The sequence below is a fragment of the Podarcis erhardii genome (genome assembly GCF_964252035.2).
Source record: "Podarcis erhardii genome assembly, chromosome: 6".
In the NCBI taxonomy this organism is placed as follows: Eukaryota; Metazoa; Chordata; class Lepidosauria; order Squamata; family Lacertidae; genus Podarcis; species Podarcis erhardii.
The window spans coordinates 33,774,358-33,797,700 of NC_138510.1; the positions used below are offsets into that span (position 1 = coordinate 33,774,358).

At 44.1% G+C, this 23,343-nt stretch overlaps 1 protein-coding gene across 11 annotated transcripts in view; it reads left to right on the forward strand.

The window, feature by feature from the left end:
* Positions 1 to 23,023, forward strand: part of NAV1 (neuron navigator 1) — a 278,297-nt gene extending 255,274 nt beyond the window's left edge. For all 11 annotated transcript variants that reach the window (XM_081866971.1, XM_081866977.1, XM_081866978.1 and 8 more), the window contains 8 exons: positions 110 to 269; positions 2,296 to 2,531; positions 3,191 to 3,342; positions 5,290 to 5,361; positions 5,528 to 5,724; positions 6,612 to 6,730; positions 6,993 to 7,190; positions 10,612 to 23,023. In XM_081866971.1, coding sequence (XP_081723097.1) covers positions 110 to 269; positions 2,296 to 2,531; positions 3,191 to 3,342; positions 5,290 to 5,361; positions 5,528 to 5,724; positions 6,612 to 6,730; positions 6,993 to 7,190; positions 10,612 to 10,704 — 1,227 coding nt within the window. In that variant the 3' untranslated portion in view covers positions 10,705 to 23,023. The remainder of the gene's footprint in view (positions 1 to 109; positions 270 to 2,295; positions 2,532 to 3,190; positions 3,343 to 5,289; positions 5,362 to 5,527; positions 5,725 to 6,611; positions 6,731 to 6,992; positions 7,191 to 10,611) is intronic.
* The last annotated feature ends 320 nt before the right edge of the window (positions 23,024 to 23,343 follow it).

Sequence of the window (23,343 nt, forward strand, 5' to 3'; positions counted from 1 at the left end):
TACCCAAGAACTGTGGTTAGTAGTGGATACTTCAAAATAAAAGGTTCTAACCAGTCTAGCATCAGGCTTACTCCTGACCTGAACCAAGCTACTCCTTGTCTTCACTCAGGACTACGTCACCAAGATGGACCCTGCTCTCACACTGGGGCTCAGCATTGAGTCTGTCTATGGTTATAGCATCAGCCACATCAAGCGAGTCTTGGACACAGAGCCACCAGAAATGCCGGCTTGCCGACGGGGTGTGACCAGCATCGCTGTGACATTGAAAGGTACCCCCACAGCTATCTTGACACGCATTTATTACCAGTGATATGCCAGGCCACCTCTGCTTGATCCTTTGCTTCTATCTGGTTCAGTTCCAAGCAGGGTCAAAGGGCAGGGTAGAAAGCAACATGGACCTCTAAATTAGAGAGCCTCTGGAAAGCACTACTGAAGTCAGAAGAGGCAGTGGCGAGCTGATAAATGCAGCACTGGATCCCTGGACTTCTATAAGTTACTGAACTACAGCTCCCATCATCCCTGGCCACTGGCCATGTTTGCTGGGGCTGATGGGAGTTGTAGTTCAGCAAACATCCAGCGGGCCAAAGGTTCCCCACATCTGCTGTAGGTGAAAACCTATGTTTGGCTTTACTGAAAGAAATATACAGTGGTACCTTGGGTTAAGTACTTAATTTGTTCTGGACGTCCGTTCTTAACCTGAAACTGTTCTTAACCTGAAGCATCACTATAGCTAATGGGGCCTCCTGCTGCTGCCATGCCGCTGGAGCACGATTTCTATTCTCATCCTGAAGCAAAGTTCTTAACCCGAGGTACTATTTCTGGGTTAGCGGAGTCTGTAACCTGAAGCGTATGTAAGCTGAAGCGTATGTAACCCAAGGTACCACTGTATACTGCAATGTGGCTGCTAAAAATATTGCATGTGATCTTAGGCTGCATTAATAGTATCCAGATCACAAGACGTAACAGTTCTGCATCTTAAGTACATACTGTCCAGTTCTGGGCACCACATTGACAAATACGGGAGCATTTCTGGAAGAGAGCACAGCATGGTGAGGGATCTGGAAACTTCAGTCTTTTGAGGAATTGTTGAAAGGGCTAGGTATATGTAGGGTATGTACATGAAAAGATATTAAGGGGATACATGATTGCGGTTTTCAAGTGTCTGAGGTGAAGTAAAGGAGGAGATGCAGCAATTCTTTTTCTCCCTTGCTCCATAGAGCAGGCAGCAGATTTCAGCTAAACATTAGGAGAAACTTCCTAATGGTAATTCCCCCTCTACACACACACTCTGAACAGACTGTCTTGGGAGATAGGTGGGCTCTCCCTTTACTGGAGGCTTTTAAGCTGAAGTTGGGATGCTGTCAGTTAGGTCTGCTGTAGTTGTATCCTGCATACAGCAAGGGGTTGAACCGCATGACCTCCTAGGTCCCTTTTAACTGGGATGGTTATAAATATTATTCCTGTAGTTCTGATACAGAGTTGAAATAGGAGTGCCGTATCCCATTTCAGGGGACGCGGGTGGCGCTCTGGGTTAAACCACAGAGCCTAGGTCTTGCCGATCAGAATGTCGGCGGTTCAAATCCCCGAGACAGGGTGAGCTCCCATTGCTCTGTCCCTGCTCCTGCCAACCTAGCAGTTCAAAAGCACGTCAAAGTGCAAGTAGATAAATAGGTACCACTCCAGCGGGAAGGTAAACGGCATTTCCGTGCGCTGCTCTGGTTCGCCAGAAGCGGCTTAGTCATGCTGGCCACATGACCTGGAAGCTGTACGCCGGCTCCCTCGGCCAATAAAGCGAGATGAGCGTCGCAACCCCAGAGTCGGTCATGACTGGACCTAGTGGTCAGGGGTCCCTTTACCTTTACCTTTACCTTTATCCTATTTCAGACTCTTTATCTAAACCATAATTTATATTATTAGGCTCAAACAGCAGTGAACTTTGCATGTTCTTTACATCTCTGTATCGAAAAGGAGGAGGAGATATAATTTTCTCCTTAAAACACACCCCAGTTCCGTTCTGCTACCAACTGTGGTTTGTTCTAACAAAACTTAGTTAAAACAAACCTCCTGGCTTTCAAACTTTGGTCGGAACAAATCTCCCAGATAGATATCAGACTGCTATACATGAAGTAGTGATATATTTACTCAAGAAGAAACAGTGTCCTCACATCATGAAAAGGTTGGGGAGCATGCTTTTGGAGGAAAGAGCCTACCATGGCAGAAAAGGGAACCACAAATGTTATTAAAGTCCTGAGTGTGAGAGGGGAGGCCTTTCAACAGCTGCATTCTTCTACACAGGTTTGAAAGAGAAGTGTGTGGACAGCTTGGTGTTTGAGACCCTTATCCCCAAGCCCATGATGCAGCACTACATAAGCCTTCTGCTCAAGCACCGCCGCCTTATCCTTTCTGGGCCAAGTGGAACTGGCAAAACCTACCTAACGAATCGTCTGGCTGAGTATTTGGTGGAGCGCTCAGGCCGTGAAGTCACTGATGGCATTGTCAACACTTTCAATATGCACCAGCAGTCATGCAAGGTGTGAAACTCCTTGCCTGGGACTGTCTACTTGGGAATTTCTGCACTTCCGCGCTATCAGATCCCTAGCACAGCCCTGCTTGATTACCTTCATTCTTAAGTCACAGACTCCTTGTAATTTCAGGTGGAAGAACCTTAGGCATACTAGTTGCAATCCTTGATCCCCCAACACAACTCTGTACATATCTACCCAGAACCCTGTGAGTTCAGTAGAACTTACTCCCTAGTAAGTAGGTATTATGATAGCAGGTATAAGAGGAATTAAACATAGTGCTAAGCACTTCGTCAGCATGAGCATTTCTGCTTGCCTGATGGAGTTATCTACCCTCTTCTCCACCCGCACACTGTTCCGTGGGTTCTCACAATCCCCCTCCCCAAAGCCTTTTTTTGGGGTGGGGGGAAGCCCCTTTGTGCTAGCAGAAGTCCTTGCATGGTCTTCCACGGACAAAGCTTATCCCTCCCATATTCTTCATCACCAGCCTTTTGCCAATGTGGCCCTCCAATCCAAACTAGCCCTCCTCAATTCTAAGCCCAGTTCTCAGCCTGGGGAAATCACTATTCCTTATATCCTTGCATTTCTTCTTATACTAATATGTAGTGTGTGTGTGTGTATTCCACATGCTGATACAGTGACTTCCATTTTGCATCTTTCTTTACCAGGACCTACAGCTTTACCTCTCCAATCTGGCCAATCAGATTGATCGGGAAACAGGGATAGATGTGCCATTGGTCATCCTTCTTGATGACCTCAGTGAGCCTGGCTCTATCAGCGAGCTCGTCAACGGAGCACTCACCTGCAAGTACCACAAATGGTGAGAGACTGATTTACAGTACTGTCGCATTTGACTCCTACCTCTTAATAGCAATCTTACACTCGAGGATTATTCTGAAACTGGGTGACTAACCTTTTCTGGGTCAAGGGCTGCTTTATCTCATGGTCAGCCACCCAGGGGCTGCATGTTGAAGTGGGTATAGCAAAAGTAGGTGAAGTTGCTTTCCAAAGGACAATCCCGTTAGCTTTTAATACACAATTTTCAATAGTTTATTATAAAATTCAGAAGAAAATTATTTTTATTTTATTTTTTTGGCGTTGTTTTTTTAAATGATAGTTTGGAGGGTGGGGGGTCGTGGGATGGCCCCAAAAAACTCTTTGGCATCACGGTGGTGGATCTATGGGAGCAATCAGTTAAAATTTTGTTTACATATTGGAGGGGGGGAGGTGAATGTTGAAAATGAAAACAGAATTGGAAGGAGAGGGACAAACCTTATTTGCATTGGAGGAACTATTGGAGCAGCCATTTTTTATTTTTTTAAAAAGAAATATAAAACATTTTTGTTAAAGAGTGGCAAGTGTGGGGAGGCCACTAACATCCTTCTTGGGAGTCCCGGATATTGTGTTCTAACATAAGAGCACTGCTGAATCAGGTCAAAGGGATTTATGCTCTACAGCTCACAAGGTCTGGCAGATGGTGTGGTGCTGTGGTACCCTGCAGTGTATATGGCTCTGCCTATCCTGCCGCTCTCAGTGGGACAATTGTTGATGATGTTATGGCTTTACTAGTGTCTCAGGCCTGCATCATAACTGTCTCTTGATTTCCCTACCAAGGAAGAGAACTTCTCCGCCCCTTGTTCTATGTCATGGAGTGGCCAAACCATGGCACAATTAATATTACTGTTATTTAATGGGCTTACATACCACTTTTTGTCACAAGTGATCTCAAAGCAATTTACATTAAAAAATAGGTCATATCATAAGTCAAGTCACAGGACACAATTCAGATAACATGTAGAAATGTCAGCAGCATCGATATTAATAATTAAACCACACCAGCACATGACAGCAGGTTGTGCATGAATGATGCAACAACGTCACTTAAACAAATTGTTTGGATTTCCATGGGATTGGACCTACCCACATGTAGTTGAGTCATTTAGATTTTATTTGTTTAGCTTTCAAATATTACACACCTTCAAGCTCTTGATTTGGTCCTGGAAGGCAGCGAATTCACAATGAATAAGACAAAATTCATTTGAGTGATATGGATTTTAGCCGCAGCATCCCTGCAGGTTACTGAGTCTGCCTTTCCAGCATTCTTGTGTTGCCAGCTCTCCAGCTCAGCTAGGAGCAAAACCATTCCAAGACCAAGGTGGCCATGTCCGCATTGTACTGTACATGGGTGGAAAGTGGCCTTGCCAGAAAAGGTTGAGCAGTACTCTGCTATGAGCCCATCTTTTCTTTGGCCAGAGAGAGGTGTGTACCCTATTACCAAGAATTTCTGGGCCAGGGAAAAAGCTTCAGATGATATTAAGGACACAGCCAAGTTTTATTACACATTCAGATTTTTAAATTCCACCTTTGTAGGAAAAGTGCATACTGTAGGAAGCTTGCAGAATTCTAGGTTGGATGAGCTGATTCAGCAGAGCTCTTCTTATGTTCTTAATATCCTAAATATAGGACTGTTGTCATATCAGCTTTTGGCACATGCCTGAATCTCAGCCACAGCCCTTGTTCTTATTAGCAAAACTTCCCTCCATTTAACTTTTTTCCTCTCCATAGCTCTGTTCCACTGTCTCTTACAGAGTGGAGGAGGGAATTGATATGAGCAAGAGACATTGCATTAGTCATAGTCAAAACCACTTCTAGATGTGAGGCAGGCACTGTGTTGAGAGCTGGGGAGTGACAGAGTAAACAGCTTCCAGACATTCCCCCTGTTAGGATACATCATCTCTGATAGAGCTGCTGTTCTCTCTCCCACCAGCCCCTATATCATCGGGACAACCAACCAGCCTGTAAAGATGACTCCAAATCATGGCCTTCATCTCAGCTTCAGGTAAGGGCAGAAATGATGGTCCCAATGGAGGAGGCAGGATTGTGCTGGGCTTTGAAATAGCACATCCTCTGTTCCCACCTGACAGTTCCAGAAGCTGTTGTTCTGCTATGGGAAGGACTATATATAATCCCTATCATTACTAACCATTACTATCTTAATGCTACAGGATGCTGACATTCTCTAATAATGTGGAGCCAGCCAATGGCTTCCTGGTGCGCTATCTACGCCGGAAGCTGCTTGAGTCCGACAGCGATGTCAATGCCAACCGGGAGGAGTTGCTGCGTGTGCTGGACTGGGTACCCAAGCTCTGGTACCATTTGCACACCTTCCTGGAGAAGCACAGCACCTCTGACTTCCTCATTGGTAAGTGATGGATTGAGCTATGCTGGCTGGAGATACTGTCAGGAACAAGGATTGCCATTCAGGAAACAGGGGAGGGATGGTGAATGTTGTTGTTGTTTCCAGTGGTTAACTAATGGAGGGATTCCAGAGCTCAAGGCTGCATAAAAGCTACAACCTGTCTTTTGACATGCTTGCCATTTATTCCTAGTAAATTAGGTGTTTGCTTTTCTCCCACCATTGAGTAACCAGTCTGCATATACTCAGAGGCACCCTCAATTGTTAGTCCAAGTTTGCCATTGCAGAATAATTGCTTGATTTCCTTATGTCAGCATAGGACCACTGGCTGGACTGTGGTTCCACCTGTTTGATAAAGGTAGGAGTCAAAATTTAGGAAGTAGGCAGCTTCCTCTTCAGTTTAATGGTTTTAATTTTCTGGCTCCAATTAAGCCCTGCTTTCTGCTACATGTTTAACAGCCAAATACCAGAAGTTCTCTTCAGTATTTCAGATGCAGATCAGATCCAAGGTACGGATTGGTCAATAGTTTAGTCATTCCTTTTGGGTTGTTGGTTCCTCTGTCTGCTTCAGAGCCTTGTTTGATTAACCCCTGGAAAGTGACAGCAATTAGGGAATGTACTGATGTATTGAATTGGTATCCTGCTTTCCCTACAAGCAGTTCAGTGTTGCAGAGATGAGGTTGTCTTCACAAACATCTGATTAAGTTTGCTAGTCTAAGATATAGTGACTTGAACTGGACCAGTAAACCTATTGGTGCAAGTCTAGCAATCTATCCAATACACTTCACTGACTTACTGTATCTGGCATAACAGTAATCCTCTGAGGCAAAGAACATTGCATGGGATTGGTGTTCTTTTGTGGGCTACTAGCTAATTTTCCTTTTCCTTACCAGGTCCCTGTTTCTTCCTGTCATGCCCCATTGGTATTGAGGATTTCCGGACCTGGTTCATTGATCTGTGGAACAATTCCATCATCCCCTACCTTCAGGAGGGAGCAAAGGATGGGATCAAGGTACATTTACCCACATCCACATCCTCACTAGTAATGGTGACTGTGCGCGGCACCCATTTGCATGGGTAGATTACTTAGTTAGAAGCTGCACTGCTTGAAATTCTCCATCATCAAGTATCTTGCAGCAAAGCTGTTTCTTCAAATGTCATCCAGCTCCTGCTTGAATGTACTCTGAGCTTCCACCCACCCAAAAGATGGGGGGGAAAGTGCATGTATATGTGACTTGTTTCTCAGTATTCTTCTGTGCCTATCCCCACCGCAGGTGCATGGGCAGAAAGCTGCCTGGGAAGATCCTGTGGAATGGGTGCGAGACACGTTGCCATGGCCATCGGCCCAACAAGACCAGTCAAAGCTCTATCACCTTCCCCCACCCAGTGTGGGGCCCCACAGCACTGTCTCACCCCCAGAGGAACGGAGTGGCAAGGATACTACACCCAACTCTCTGGAATCAGACCCCTTGGTATGTCTTCAGGCTGCAAAGGGGAACTGCTGCCAAACACGAGGCTTTTGAAGGCTGGATCTCTTTGGCACGAGGGAATTAAGTTGGGACCACAATCCATCTGTTGGATGAGTGGCCAAACTCTTTCTGCGACATGGCATACCTTGCCAACCATTGCTTTGTCACAACAGTTGTAGCAGGCACCTTGGTTACTGGAGCACAGTTCATTGACACCAGAGGTTGCTGGATCCTACAGTAGGCTGCGTTTCCTGAGGGTTAGGGGCTTAGCCAAACAAGTACCATATGACAGCTTTCCAATGACTATAAAACAACACTCCTGTGCCAGTTTGCCTTTAGGGGGAAGTAGAAAAGCAGTGAATCTCCCCTTCTCACTTGGAAATCTCCCCTTCTTAGCTTTTGAACACTGTTCTGTAGAACTGTATGTTCCTACTAATCAGGACCTTGCCCCGCCTTGCAAAAGGATTTCCCCTGCTTTTCATGTTTGTAGGACCCTCTCAAATAAGTCAGTGCATTGTGTTTTTTGCAGTACAGTTTTTGAGGCATAAAGAAGCCAGGTTTTCTGCCCAGCTAAGGAATATGCATTCTCCCTGCCCTCCCTCAACCAAGCATAGCAATCTCTAGGCCTTCCCTTGATAAGATCCATCGGGAGCCTGGATATATTTATCATATGTATGAGTTGCATACATTGAAACTAGTCCTTGGTGTTCTTTCTCCAATCTCAGAAGTCTGGCTGAGCAGTGTTGAGTTAACCCCTCCACTGGCTTATATCATTTCTCATATACACAGAGGGGTGGGTGTATTGGAAGCTTCAAACGTACTGGGAACAGGTTTTGTCAGCTGCCAGTCTTCCCATCTCACTACGCATCCAGCATGTCCAATGTGTCTCACTGTGTGTCCAGCAAAATCCACTGGGACAATTGTATTGTAACAGAATAAAAACTCTTCTCTGCAGTGCATTGGCGACCTCTGTAGGTTACCAATGCAGCATTGGTGACCTCTTTAGCAAGCATAAACACCCTCCACAAGATAGAAGAGCCTTAAAATGACTGTGCTGGGCAGCACTGCAAGGAAGCGGCCACAGGATGGCATGATAAGTGTAAACCAGAGAAAGAAGCTGCCTCTACATACTGAATGAAATAGCTACATGGGATAGTTTTTAGCTTTGCTGGTGCACGTACACAATGCAGCAATGACAGCCTATATTCCTTTGTAAGCCATGAGGAAAACCGCTGTGTAGTATATGAGTAGTCTTGAAATCTACCACTTGGGAACCACATTCCTAGCATATTTGTACTGAGGGATATTGGTGCAGTTATGTGTAGGAAATGTAGGATGGGCTATGTTGGGAATCTAAGGTGAGATACCCATGCAGTGAAAGTTGCACACAGAAGCAGCTTAAGATACAAATAATTTACTGTTGCAGAACATAAGGCTCAGTAAAACAGTTCTGGACATAGATATATACAGGTTGTAGGCTTTTGCAGATACAGATATATACAGATTCATACATGTATAAAGTGTCTCCATTGCTCCAAATAAACTTCAGCAGTTCAGAACAGGACAAGTGACTCCAACAGACTGATGATTCAAAGACAATCTTAACAGCAGACTAACAAACACTACTAAAAACAAAATAAAAAAATTCCTTCCAGTAGCACCTTAAAGACCAACTAAGTTAGTTCTTGGTATGAGCTTTTGTGTGCATGCACACTTCTTCAGATACCAAGAACTAACTTAGTTGGTCTTTAAGGTGCTACTGGAAGGAATTTTTTTATTTTGTTTTGACTATGGCAGACCAACACGGCTACCTATCTGTAACAAACACTACTAAGTTGACATGCATTAATCACAGATATAGTTGGGTCATTGGGCTGTTAACATAGCAACTGGCTTGGCTGACCTTATACTTGCGATTAGTTAATCGATGGGTTGACTTACACTCATGAAGAAAACTACCCCCTTCCCATGCCTAGTTACTCCAATAGACTGATAATAGGGGAGAGGCTTAGTTTGGGTTTGGACTGTGTTAGCTAGTGTGTGCTCTCGTCTCAGGCTGGTCTGCCTTCTGAAGGCCAAGTTCTGTCTTGGAAGGCATATGCAGTTTTATGGGCACCTATGTTAATGTGTTTTTTGGTGCCAGGCAAATATCCTTTTATGTCCTCAAGCATTTAACATCTGATGAGCCTCCAGTATCTGCCTTTATTGCTGTTATTTTATGCTATTCTTTTCTTATTGATTTGTTTTAATCGCTTTGTTGTTCTTAGCTTGTTAACTATCCTGGCAATGCTTATTGAAGGACAGCATACAAATTTGCAAAGTAAATAAAATGAGAGAATGCAACTGATTTGTAGAGGTTGCAGCTATGACTCATCCCACCCACCCCTAATTGGCTTTAATTCATTAGATGTGTTCTTTCTTTTAAGCATAGTCCCCACCCTCTGGGGATAACCATCAAAGCCCTCTCACGTTATGAAGTTGAATTATTCTCCTCCCTGAACATGGTTATCTACTCACAATCTACTCAGAAGTAAGGCCCATTAGATTCCATGGGCAGTATCCAACTAATGTGTTCCATCAACGCAATGAAAGATTTGCCTGTGTGCCTCCTAAATGTGTTTTAGGAGTTTCCTCAATCCTCTGGAGCAGATTTGGGGAGCATCCAGGATGGAACGGTGGGTTCCATTTGAAATGATGGAACTCATCAGTTGGATACTGGCCCATCAGACTGACTCCTAGGTTGAGTAAGTATAGGGCAACAGCGTGAAACTGTAAACAACACTTTTTTCTCTGTAAGCAGTGCAGCTTTAAATAACCATAGCAAGTTGTGTCTGACCTCCTGTATATAGCAGGACATCTGAACCATTGTCTTCTGCCTTGGGCAGAACATCTCATCTTAACTGGAACACAGATGATAAGGCTTTATCTGGGTTTACTACCTTGGAATCCTGATCCCCAATTATCCTTTCCATATTCCTCTGGAGTGCTCAACCAGGATATGGGGTAGCTTGTTCTCAGGCATTGCAGACTGCACTGCTTTTGCAGAGCTATGTTTATAAAAGGGGGAAAGGTCATTACTCAGCAGTAGAGCAGAAGGTCCCAAGCTCAATCCCTGGTGTCTTCAGGTAGGGCTGGGAAGGACCCCTCTCTGTAGATAGTACTGAGCTAAATGGATCTGAATTCATCATTATTATCATCATCATCATCATTACCACCACCATATTTTATTATGGTGCCATTACCTGCCATTCACCCTAAGGTCCCAGGGAAAATTACAACATTAAAGCACAATATTAAAAACAGTTTAAAACAACGGGCAATCATAAAAATACAGTGGGACCTAAAAATATACACAACAGCTTTCTATGTTCCTTTTAAAAAGCCTTGGGGATACTTTAGCTTCTTGCTTTTTTCTCCCATGCAGATGGCGATGTTGCTGAAGCTCCAGGAAGCAGCCAACTATATTGAGTCTCCCGACCGAGAAACCCTGGACCCCAATGTGCAGTCGACACTCTAAAGGTGACTGGATCAGGATGGGACGGAGACTGGAGTGAGCTGGTCTCAGCTGCCTTCGCTCCTCGGTCTTCTTTGTTTTCTTTTGTATCTGGAACCTGTGGTTTGGAACAGAACACCACAGATGGACGATGGAGGAGGCCGCTTGACCCTCCGCTGCAAGATACTGCTCCCCCACCCCCCAATGAGTTTGGTGGTAGGAGAATGATGATTTTTATTCTTAGGCTTTTTGCCTCTATCATAAACTCCTGGGCTTTGCAGTATGGCTGGGTAGGTGGCGGTGGTGGGACATTACTAAATCCCTCGGATCCAGGGTTCCCAGCATCGGAGTTCCTGTATAGGGTAAAGACTCGAGACCTTGTGGAACTGGTCACTGCATTGTTTGCAGGGCAATGCCAGCAGGCAGGGCAACAGACAAGTTTGTGGTTCCCTAACATGAGGATCTTTTTATTAAAAAAAAGTAAAGAAAAGCAAAAACCCAGAAAGGAACCTGGAAGTATCTGAGTAGAAGAGTCGCCGCTGCAGCAATCCAGCTGTTGCCGTAACTGTTTCCCCTCTGGATGCTTCCCTACCACAACAAACATAGGCAAAGGCCTAGGACTGTTAACTCTGTCTTTGTACCCTCCTTATTTAATCTGCATGATCGTCCTTTTACATTCAGACTTCCAATAAACTCTGCATTGTTTTCCCCCCTTTTATTTTATTTTGGTTAAGCTGGGCCATTCCGTTTGGTTTTTTTTTGGTTCTAGGAATTCTGTTTCGGTTTTTAATCACCTGGTACTAGTTTCACAGGGAGGAGCCATTTGGTTTCTTAGAGGGGTTTTTTTGTTTTTGTTTTTGTTCATTTCACCTTTTCTCTGTTCTACCACTCTGTAAATTCCATCACGGTGGTCCCTCCAAACTGAAATTGGTGCTGACTGGATGACCTCCAGTAACCAAACTCGCCTTGTGGGTCCTTGCAGCTTGCATCAGATGCACACAGGGTTGAATCAGCAGCACAACCTTCTCAAAGATGCACAACCTGCTGGGTGGCTTCCCTTCCTGTCCCCTTCTTTTATCATTCCATTCCTGAAAGCACAAGAGGCCTACCAGACTGGGACCAAAGAAAGAGCAGTGGGGCAGAGGATGCTCTGCTGTGGTCCTCACTTGCGCAGCAAAACCATCAAATGCCTCCAGAGATAAAGATGTCTCCCAACTTTGCCCAAATACTGACCTGCTTGTGACTCCCCTTTCCTCTGCTCACCTTGCAGAGAGAAAGGGGGGGGGTAGATAACCTTCAACGGAGTGAAATTGTAGCACTGTTAAATGTTCAGTCTTGGGGTGTCACTTGCTTGATTTCCAAACAAGGAGCCATCCACGAAGTGACCCAAATCAAGCAAAGATCTACTTCCACCCTGGTGCTGTCAGCTGCCTTAACCGGTACAAGGTAGTGCTCTGATTTAGGTTAGATCTACTTTCCTATACAGGTGAAGATAGTTGGATTAGACGTATACAACTGCCACGCCCTTTTGCCTTTTGGTTCTAGAATGTGACTTCCCTTAGGTGAGTTTACGTGCATTTTCTATTGGGGGAGGGGAGTCACAAAGCCGTCTCTGAGAACAAAGTTCACGACATGTTTCATGAGCTCCTCAACCTCCTTGGCCCTGATCAACAACTAGTTTTCCTGAAGGGCCAGTTTAAAAGCAAAGTTAGCAGTGCAAAGCCAACATAAGCAGCAGTTACCATGTTACCAATTCAGACACCAATCTTAGAAGCCTGTGGCCTGGATAAAATAAGGGGGAAAGTCTGAATCTAGTTTCCATGGCATTTTTTTAGAGAAGGTTTATATTACATCACTTAGCCAGAAGCCAAATAATTGTTAGTTTCTCCATAACACAGGTCCTGGCTTTTTCAACTCAAGTATTGTAGGAGTTCATTTCATAGCAGCAGAATATATACAGCACAATGCAGGGAGCAGGATTTCAGCTCTCCTGATATAAACTAATAGGCTTTACTCTATGCAGTATTCACTTCCTATTTGGTGTTTAGTTTTACTAATAATGCTGAGCTAACCATCAGCTCCTCACTCTTGTTATGATGCAAAAGCCACTAGGGTTTATTTTGTGCTAAATGATTAATAACAGGATTCATGGATAGATACACTGTGCCAAATACCTCAAGGATCGCATCTGAAATCACTCAAGGTCCTACTTAGTCCCATGTAATTCTTAGCATTTATTTAATAGCATTTTTATCCTGCTCCTTAGCTTAAAGGGGGCTTCCAGGGCAACTTACAAAAATCAGTACTTAGACAGTCCCTGCCCCCAGGCTTGCAACTGGAAGAGATGTAACACACAAGGAACAGGGGGTGGGGTAGAAGAGGAAAGTAGGCAAACTCAAGCACCAGTTCTTAAAGTTACAGTTCTTTTATAGCTACCAGCTAGGATGGGAAAGAGTTCCAGCAGCCTGACTGAGTGATGGCTAAAGGATGGCCGGAGGCAGCTGGTCTCCCAGGAGAGGTGATGGGATAGTCTTGTTTTGCTTCTCACCCTCTGCTCTGCAGCCTAATGGAGCTGCTGTCACTTGGAGACGTTTGAGTGAGACTTCCCATATTTTCAGTATTTCCACTGCAATCTTGAGGTCTAGAAATTGTGCTTTCTAAAAGTGGGAATGAAGATTCTTAGGACTCTAGATTATGTGCCACGTCCTGCACTTGCTGAGTCATTGTACAGAATGTATATAATTTTAGTCCCCTTGCCCAATTTTTGCCAGAATGAGCCTCCTGAAGTCAAAGCTTATTTGTGTAACTATTATGGAATCCTGCAACAAAATGTTGCAGTGTGGAGTGCTCATTCCCTCTCCCTCAGTTTTCAATTCTTCTCTCCCACTACAGTCAGCATTTGGTGCCCACTGAGCATCCTCATTCCTCAGTGGACATTTTTCATTTCTTAAAATATTTTTTGTACTTCAAACATTGGGTTTCCCTCCATCGTATGGGTGGATCCCTCCATCTCTTGCTTGAATGGTGCCATTTTGGCTACATAAGAAGCCACACTAGGATGCATCCGCATCTAGGATGTCATTAATGTATAGTCAGCCTGCAGTGAAGGTACAAGTGGCACAAGCAGCAGGTATGCTCTGACATGCTTGGCAAACAAGACAAAATGCCTTTGGTCCTAGCTGTGGCTGAATCAGGCTTGCAGGTTGTCCTGCCTCACCAGTACTGCCTGCTCCTTGGCTCAGCAGCTGAGAGCCAAAAGCAAACATAAGGAACTTGTGACTGCAGGAAGACTGGAGAGAGACAGACAGAGACAGAGAATGGACTAGAATGGTGCTTCCTCTCTCAAACTTTGCATTTGAGTTTGTTGCACAATTGCCAAAAAGATTGGCCAGCACCGTAGTAATTAATTACAAGTAGTGAAGAAATTAAGTGCAGAATTCAATGGAAGATTTTGCAGCACTTTTCTTTGAGCCAAAAGAACTAAATGACAAATTGCTTGGCATAAGGTAGGACTGTGTAATATACAAAAGCGACATTCCTGGCTTTCTGTTTCTTCATTGCAGACACTGTTCTTCTCACCCAACCCAAGTTTACACACACGCGTACACACACACACACACACACACACACACACACCCCTTCTTCTAGCAGCTGCCTCATATTGTGTTGTTTCAGCTGGGTTTTCATGGCAAACAAAACAACAGGGAGTAAGTGGTGGTGTTCTCAAATGTTGCATGACTGCACAACAAATTTAACGGGTTTTTCTGGGGTTAGTGTTAATTGTCTCTGCCATTATTGCAAACAGACTTTGATCTAGTCTCCTGACCTTTTTGAGGTCTCTCTGTCTTTTCTTTCAAGCAGAATGTATTTTACTGGTGTGGCCAAGGGAGTCTTCTAGGAGCTTGCCCATTTGCTGCTAAAATCTCTCCCCTCCGCAATCTGAATAGGGGATGGAAAAAGTAGCAAGGAGAAGTGGTTCAGTATAGACAAGCATTTATTCTCCAGTTGTCTCTTCCTCAGTGACCTTATGCACAAGCAGGGGAAGGTGGGGGAGCCTTATGAGCAGTACAGAGCACTGTATGATCTTATCACAGAGATGGGTGGGTTTTCATCCAAGGCAACAGGGTGCTCTGTTGGGAAAAGGCTCTTGTGCTTTTGAACTGAAGTTGTGCTGCTGTCACACTGTGCTGATCTGAGCAAAAATGCAGCTTGAATGATGAGACTGGAGTTGCCCATGGTGCTGAAACTGCCTTAATTGTCACAATTTCAAGGAAGGGGAGCCCCTAGCCATGAACTGGCGGATCTTGGCACACACCAAGCCTGTTGTGGCCTTCTAAACCCAGACCACATTTAATATCTCCTGCTTTCAGCACAAGAAGCCCAGGGAGAGAAGGTGGAGGTCACACTTAACCACTTCTTTGCTGAGCTTGTTTCTGGTCCCATCAGTCACAGTGCTTGCTGTTTGGAATGCCTTTAGGTGATCAGCTCGGTAAATAGTATGGCAGGTATCTTTCATCCCAAGACATGTAGATGACATGAAGAAAATCACCCTTTTGTCCCTGCCTACTTACATACCACTACAGATGGTTAGTCCTCAACCAAGGGAGACTTTTGTTTGTTGGGTATAAGACTGGGCTAAGTGTTCCTCTCACTTCAGAGTCAAATGGGTCTAGCTAGCCAAATGACTTCAGAAGATCACAGCCATGTTTACGTATTAGCAGGGTCCAGGGCCAAGGCAGTCACCTCTGTTAGAATCTACATTTCTCTTTGTGAGATAGGAAAGAAGCCAGGAAAAGGACTATTTCGTTTCCAAATCAGGCCAGAACCGACCAAGTTTACATTACTAAACAGAAAGGTTACTGGCTTTGCCATCAAAGGAGGAGTCTCCAGGATCTTGGGTTTTAGACCAGAATTCTCTTCTAACCCCCAAAACCGATTTGGAAGAAAATTGCTTCTTTTCCTCTCCCTCCCTCCCTCACGTGAGGGATGAGAGGCAATGGGAGAGAAGCAGTAAGAGTGATAGCTTGGCTACTCTCAATCCAACAGCTTCTGCCTAACATGAGGAGGTAGCTGAGCAGTAAGTGGCATTCAATCCCAGCTTCCTGCTCCCATTGCCTTTGATGGGGCAAGCACCCTCCTCCACCCTCTGGCCCACCCCAGCTCATCTTAAAGGGAATAGCATCTCCCCCTTGCTCACACCTCACAGTGGTGAGCACCCAGTTCACTGCATCTGCAGAGCTGCAGCCTAAGTATTGAAGGAGCCCCACTTCATTTCCTCTCTGCAGTTGGGAAGTGGATATGGAAAGGCTCCACCTGACACTTGGATGTTCATCCCTACCTTTAGCATCTTGCAGGTCCCTTCCTTACAGGCTCCCTGTTTCACACCTCCCATTTCTCTCTTGATGTGGTTTGGACATTCTCCCATCCTATTGCACAGGGTTATAAATAGACATTCCACTACAACAGAGGTCATGGATTTAAATCTACCTGGCCATCTTCAGCACTTGGCAAAAAGACATTGGGAATTCCCAATCCAGGATACTCAAGGATTTCAGATGCATCCAGGTTTGGGTCCTCACCACATTTGCTCTGGGCATTCAGCTGAAAAAAAATTACCATGGGCACAAGGCTCTGGGTCCCATTGTGATCCCTAGCAGGCATTCCAAAAGAACCTTCCTACCCAACTTTTTTGCAGATGGCACCAAGCACAACCCAGCCATTCAGCCTTTATCAATATCAGGAGTGTGCTATCACATTATGTAAAGCTTGAGAAAGATACCATTGTCATCCGCATGGCAGCTGTAAGTTATGGGAATTGTATCCAGGGATCACGGCTTGGTACAACTCCCACCCTCGCCCCCCACCTTCCTTTTAATGGCCAGCTTGCAGGGCAACTCGACCATTCAAATATGTATGTATAAATTTTCTCAAGGATAGATCCATGTTAACTGTACTGCAAGAGATTCCAGCCAATTGGCCTGTGCAGATCTAAGGTGCTTGTTTCTCTTTGTATAACTATATACATATGTACATACATATCCTGTTTAATGTAATTGAAACCTTGGAGCTGTCCGTTTGCTCTGGAACCCAGCAGGTGGTGTGATGGGCTTGGACAATGGGAGAAGGTGAATGCTGGCTGGTTTAAGGCAAGCAATTCTACTGAAAATTTCAATTGCATGGGAATAGTCCTGTATAAACAAGCTGTCACCGTCAATTGCATAGGTGCTATGTATGTCCTCAGATTATATAAATTAGTTTTAATTCAGGTTTAAATTTTATGTAGAAAAGGCACAGAGCAGCCTAGAGAAAGAACAATAGCCTCAGCTTGATTAGTTTAGCCATATAGCAGACAATGCAACATTCTTTAGCCTCTTTCTCAAACTTCTTTTCAGTGTTTAAAAAGTCCTTGGTGTGTCACTTTCCAAGCCACCTTTATTTGACTCATCCATACCAGGTCTTTGCAAACCTCTCCTTGCTGAAGTTCCCATTACAAATGTCCTTCTTGCCTAGGACTTGTGTTCTGCCAACAATGACAGAGGAGACTTGATCTCAATCTCTCTCTGGAGTCCCTTTAGCAAGTTGCTAATACTGAACTCTGCATTATGTATAATCCCAGTTTTTTCCAGGCACTTTAGTCAGAGCTATTTCCTTTGCATTATTAATGTCTATAGTCATACTAGAAAACTTAACTTCAAAGACGTTCACCTAATGAACAGAAAAGGGGAGCAGGGAAAGGAGCCCCCAGAAGGATAAATGGGGGATTTCTTGTATTGCAGTACTATTCATATGCAATACTAAATTCACAGAAATTCTGTAAGAGCTACAGCTGAAATAATTCTCAATTCATGAACCTCTTTCATTTTAGTACTTAATTGTAGAGTTTACCTTTCCCCCTAAATAGTGGTAATTTATTGCTTACCAGTTGTGGTAAGGATCAGGACCTTGGCCTGTGGGTGTCTGCCTAGATGCTGCCACTTTCTCTAGAAAACATGAAGAACCATCATAACCTGGCATGCATTGCAATTGTAGCTGTTAACAAGAGTTTCCAAGTAGAACCCAGCTGCACTTGTCAAGGACCACAGTAACTAGCAAAGAGTGGTTTCCAATTCTTCCATGCACTGAAGTGTCTATTCCTTCATGTCCCATCTTTTATACTCCTGCCCTCATTGAGTTTACACATCACTCTGGTCTAACCAAAGTTACAAAGAGACCTGCCAATGTAAATTCATAAATCATTTAAGACCGAGCCACTAGCAATCTGGCCCCCAAATCTCAGCAATTCAGAGGTACCTTTGCTGCCTGATCTTGTGCATGCTTACTCAGATGCAAGTCCCACTGAGTTAAATGTGGCTTACGCTGAAGTAAGTGTGCCATAAAGAGCTAACAGAATTTGCATTAAGCCAGCCAGAGGTAGGATGACGTGCACAGCCTGGTCGGTTTCTCTGCCCTCTGTCCAGTCAGGATCAGCCTTGTCTTCATGTTTTGGTGCTCTCTCCCTCCCTCCTCCCTTCCCATGCTGTTCCTCTTCCTCCTTGTTGGGTTTTCTTGAAACTGCAATTTTCTCGCTGAGCACCCAACCCCTCAAACACCCTGTTGTATTGGGGCTATTTTGCACAGTGATGTACAAGATGCCAGGCCTCGTGTCGGCTTTGGCACAAAAGTTCCTCATTTGCCTTTTTTCTTTGGTTGTTTTGCTCTTGTAGGATAAGAATATACTGTAAATAACCTGTAACTGAATGGCCTGAATGAATCTGGGGGACCAGCCATGGGGGCTGGGCCCTGTGTCTGTGAAGCGTCATGCTGGAGGTTTTTCTTTTTTGTACTACGTGTGAGTAACTGTGCTGTGCTGACTCATTTCTGATTGTATGATGTACACCTCCCAGCAGTTGCTATGGGCCAGTGGGACAGGGTGGGAACAAAATGCCTTCTAATAATAGGAGTTGGCCTCCCTCATCTCTCTTGCTGCTCGCTCTGCATTTGCTCAATACTTTTCACAAAGTTGCAGAGTCCAATCTAGTAAGGCTGTCACAATAAGATTAGACAGCTCAGTGTTTTCTTCTTAGCCACTCTCTCTCTTTGTACTGGTGCTATCGTAACAGTGTTTGCAGAGCAGAAGAGCACTGCCAATCGGTTATAGTTGAGCAGGGTGAAGTGTCAGGTCTTGATCCCTATAAGCAGGCTAGGATATTGAGTGGGAGGTCCTGCTGGAATCAGGTTAATTCACAATGAATTGGGGATGGACACTAAATAATTATCCCATCCCCATTTAGTTCTTGCTTTCTGCTTTTGTATGTTTTGGCTTATGCTCTGTGAAACCTTCAGAGACTGAGTGGTTTAGTTTATCACATTGAATTCTTAATAACACTAAGTACATTGCAGGATGTTGTTAGGTAGAGGATAGGAACCCACAACTTTGCACATTTTAAGTATATGACGATTTGAAATAATCCTGTTGAGTTTGAACTTTTGTTTAATATGAAAAAAATAACTTTGTACATGCTTCAGATGGCTAAAACATGACCAGTCATTGCTCCTAGTAGGGCAAGACAGCCATCTTAAATTCACATCTTATCTGTCTCCTACCCTGCCTATGAGCCACCTCATTAATTAAACCTACACTTTTATGCATTGAGTTCAACCCATTATTATATTTTTTTCTTCCCAGAGGTCTCAGATGTATTACAGTGCAACTTGATGCATATTTGCTCAGAAGTAACTGCCGCTGCATTTGGGCATGGGGGGAAAGCTTGATTCCCAGAAAGTATGTTTAGGATTCAGGCTAATCTTATGAGCACTTCCACCGTGAGGCTGTATCCTGGACAAATCTTCCAAATTAGGCAAATTGTGACCTGGTCACGATTCCTAAGACCAGTTTGTCATTCCAAAATGAAGTCAAAAACATAAATTTTTTGAACCAGATCATTTCTATCCAAAAAGAGGTTTTAAGCCAGTTGTGTTGGGAGCATTTTTGTAGCCAGAAATTTTTGTTTCTCTTCATGCTGAAATGTCTTTTTGATGGTTCTAGGCAAAATGCACATGACTCTGCAACACATATTCCATTCACACAGCTCACAAAGTATCTCCAAGCTTTGAGCATCTCATGACTTCCACCATGAGGAACGCTGCTCTGTAATGTGGAAGGCAGAAGAGTGGGCTTTCACTGGAGTAAATAGGACCTTATTTCCATCATTGCTATTACAAATGCAGACACGCCCATTGGTTGCAAGTCCCGGAGAGCAGATTTTAAAAATTTATTAAAGTGCCTGCTTTTTTGAAAAGATGCAGTTTTAGAATATTAACAGGCTGCCCCAAAAATATTGTTCATCTTTAAGGTCCCACAAGCTTCTCTCCCCTGCCCCCCAAAAAAACAGACAAACAAGGCTACCCTTCTGGAAATAGTTACAAAAACATTGTAAACAATATTGTCAACCAAAATCCTGCCAGAAAAGGTGTGTCTTACACTCTGTCAGAAACCTTTTCTTTCAGGAATGAAATTCAAAGAACAAGAGCAGGGGAAACTGCTGTGAAGGCCTGGCTTGTGACTCATCGTCCAAATCTCATGCAGAGGTAGCACAGACAGTAATGTCTGCTGCATAGAAATCAGCACCCGCCCAGCTTAAACAGAGCGAGAGACTGCATTCACATTTAACTTTTAAAACCAGCAGCTTGAATTGGGTCTGGAAGCAAATTGGCAAGCAGTGCAGCCTCCCAACACCCATTAGGAGATCTGCCGCAGGAATCCGCACCAATTGAAGCTTCTGTGTCATCTTCAAGGGCAACCCAACATAGAGCGGCATTGCTGTAATAAACCAAGTTGCAGAAGCATGGATCAGCGGGGCAAGGTGTGACATGTCCAGAAAATGAAAATGTTTATTCTGAGCCAAAGATGGGGGGGGGGGGGGATAACTCTGATCTGCTTCTCAAGAAGCAGTTCTGGCTTCAGGAGTACCCTCCAGGCTTTTACCTGCTCAGATAGGGTTATAGAGATCCTACAGCCATTTTCCCTTCCCTGTCCACCTTGCCTCTGGCTTGCCAATTGTAACCTGTTATCCACTATTCCCTTTACTGCACCTTCCAAACTCAAAAGTGTTTGAGCAACAAGAAGCCCATAAAGGAGGGGGCCTTATAAGACTCCTCTCTGCAAGTTTATTGTGTGATCATTGTGATCATTGGCTTATGGCTAAGGCTGCAACTGGTGCACATACATCACTTTCAGTTAGTGGAATTTACTTCTGAGTAAATGTCATTGCAGTGCAAGTATGTTTGTAGTAGAAAACACAATATGGCACAAACAGAACTCAAACATTTAAGTGGATATCCAAAATGGAGAGGAGAATGGAACCAGGGAGGAGGTAGTGGCGGTGGTTATAGGGAGAAAGAATCAGCATCAGCCTATCAACTTATCTCTGGTAAGTGTATTAACATGGTGGCATAGGCCTTAGATTCGTTCCTTAGTTGAGTGAGCTGGCCAACCAACATACAAAAAAACATGTGCCCTCTAAACACTACTTGCCCCACAAAATGAAAACAAGCTGAGGAATGATTTTATTCTGATTAGAAATTATAACTGAGAGTGCTTCCAGCTGGGGATTTGGCATTGTGACCAAGTCATACATACATTCCAAATGGGTTGCTCACAACAGGTTATTATAATTTACTAGATTTCCACAGGGAAGGGTAAATCTGGATTAAAGGGTGTGTGTGAAATAAGGACAGAAATATAGAGGCTAGTGAGTCATGGATGCTGCAGAAAATACCCATGCATGAGGAGCACCCATCCCACAATAATCACCCATCTGGAAGAACCCTGAAGCTAGCACTGTAAATGACTGAAGGCAAGAACAATTCCTTGGTAAACCTGAAAAGATTAAAAGCAAGCGTGCAGGAGCTGGAGCCCGTGGCTGTTGCCAAAAACCAGGGGTTGTCTCTAATGGATTTCAGCTGGTCATAAACATACGAAGTTGCCTTGGTCCATCTGCTCTAGTGCAGTTTACTCTGACTGTCAGCAGATTTCCAGGTTTTGCATGGAGATCTTTCTCTGTGCCTAGAATGGAAGCTGACGTCTTGCTACCTGAGCTGTGGCACTTATTCTCAGCTACAGGACCTTGTGGTTTCAAATGCAGAGAAACCCAGCTTCCCTCATTCCACCCCTACCCCCCATTGCAGTCTAGCATCCAGATAGAAGCAAGTTTTTTACTGGGCAAAAGACTCAGCAGCGCTGAGAGTAAATTGCACAAAGAAAAATGGGATGGATACCAAAAACCAAGGGTTGGAGTGGATGTCCTGTATGCTGCTCAGCAGCAAATAAAGAGGGAGAGGGAAGAGGCCAGACTTTAATGCTATTCCAGCTTCAACCTCATATTGCAAAAAAACGAAATAAAAATGGGGAAATTGGGAATTTCATCCATATGATCATGAAACTCCAAAGGGCAAAGCTGGGTGGTCCCTAGTGGCTCCTTCCCAGGGGCGTTGGTGCTAAGTAGCTGGGGGTTTCAGTCCCATGGAAAGCTAGAAGGAGGTTGCTGGAACACTGATAATTGCACTAATTCATCAATCCATCGGCAAACGTAGCATCCCTTCCCCATCGTCCCTGCCAAAGACGTGTCACCCTTCTGCTTTTGCCAAGTCTCGATGGTCTTGGCTCGGGGTGAAGCTGGGATAGCACCAAAGTCTAGGGTCTCCTTGGCTCATAAGCTACTGCTGACTGGTGGCCCAAACCTTACAATTTTAGCTTTTTTCTAATTAAAAATGCATTTTTTAAAAAAATTAAAAAGTGAAAGAATTCCTGTTTTAGAAGAGCTGTGTACTTGACAGATTCTGTGTTTCTTAAATGCATGGTGTTCCTTCCAGGGGGTTTTATAGCACTTTTTAAATTTCTCGGAAGATTTTTTGGTCCCAGTTTCTATGCTACCTTCTTTCTCTTTCTCTTTCTCTCTCTCGCCTTTTGTTTTGGTCTCTTTCTTTTGCGGAAACAGTTCTTTGTAAACCTGCAATCTGTTTTATACCTGATGTAGACAAAACTGAAATCAGAAATTCCAGATGTTGTACATAGCTGCGGAAACAATCACAGGGAACAACTGCCATCTGGACTGTTTCCAACATAGACCATTTGTACTTGTGGTTTTAAAAAAAGAAAAGAAGCCAGGAAAAGGCTTTAAAAGCAAAATAATAATAAAAAATAAATAAATTAAAAATCATTAACAAAGTAAAGTAACAGCCCTCTTCACCAACTCATCTGTCTCTACTAAGCTGCTCATTCCATGCAGCATGTTCCTTCTGGGTCTGTCAGTCTGTCATAACACCATTTGAAGTTTAAATAAAGTGATCTCCTGTGTTGCCTGAATGTTGATCCTCTCTGTTTGGAAGAATGCTGACAAGAACCAGAGTCCTCTCCCTTTGATCAACACGATGGAATCATGTAGCACAAGGGATCTCGGGGTGCTGCCCACCTGGGCTTGTACCATTTCAAAATGGGGGGCGGGGGCGGTATATGTAAATGCTCCCCACCATCAGAAGCTACATGCACATAGGTAAGTAACACAGCCAGGAGAAGATAAGACTAGAAACTGAGACACTAGTTTTCCATGGAGATTTATGGAGAGCATTCAGCACCATAGTTTCCCACCTTGTGTTTGGAAGTGGTACAATTCAAGGACAAGCTGG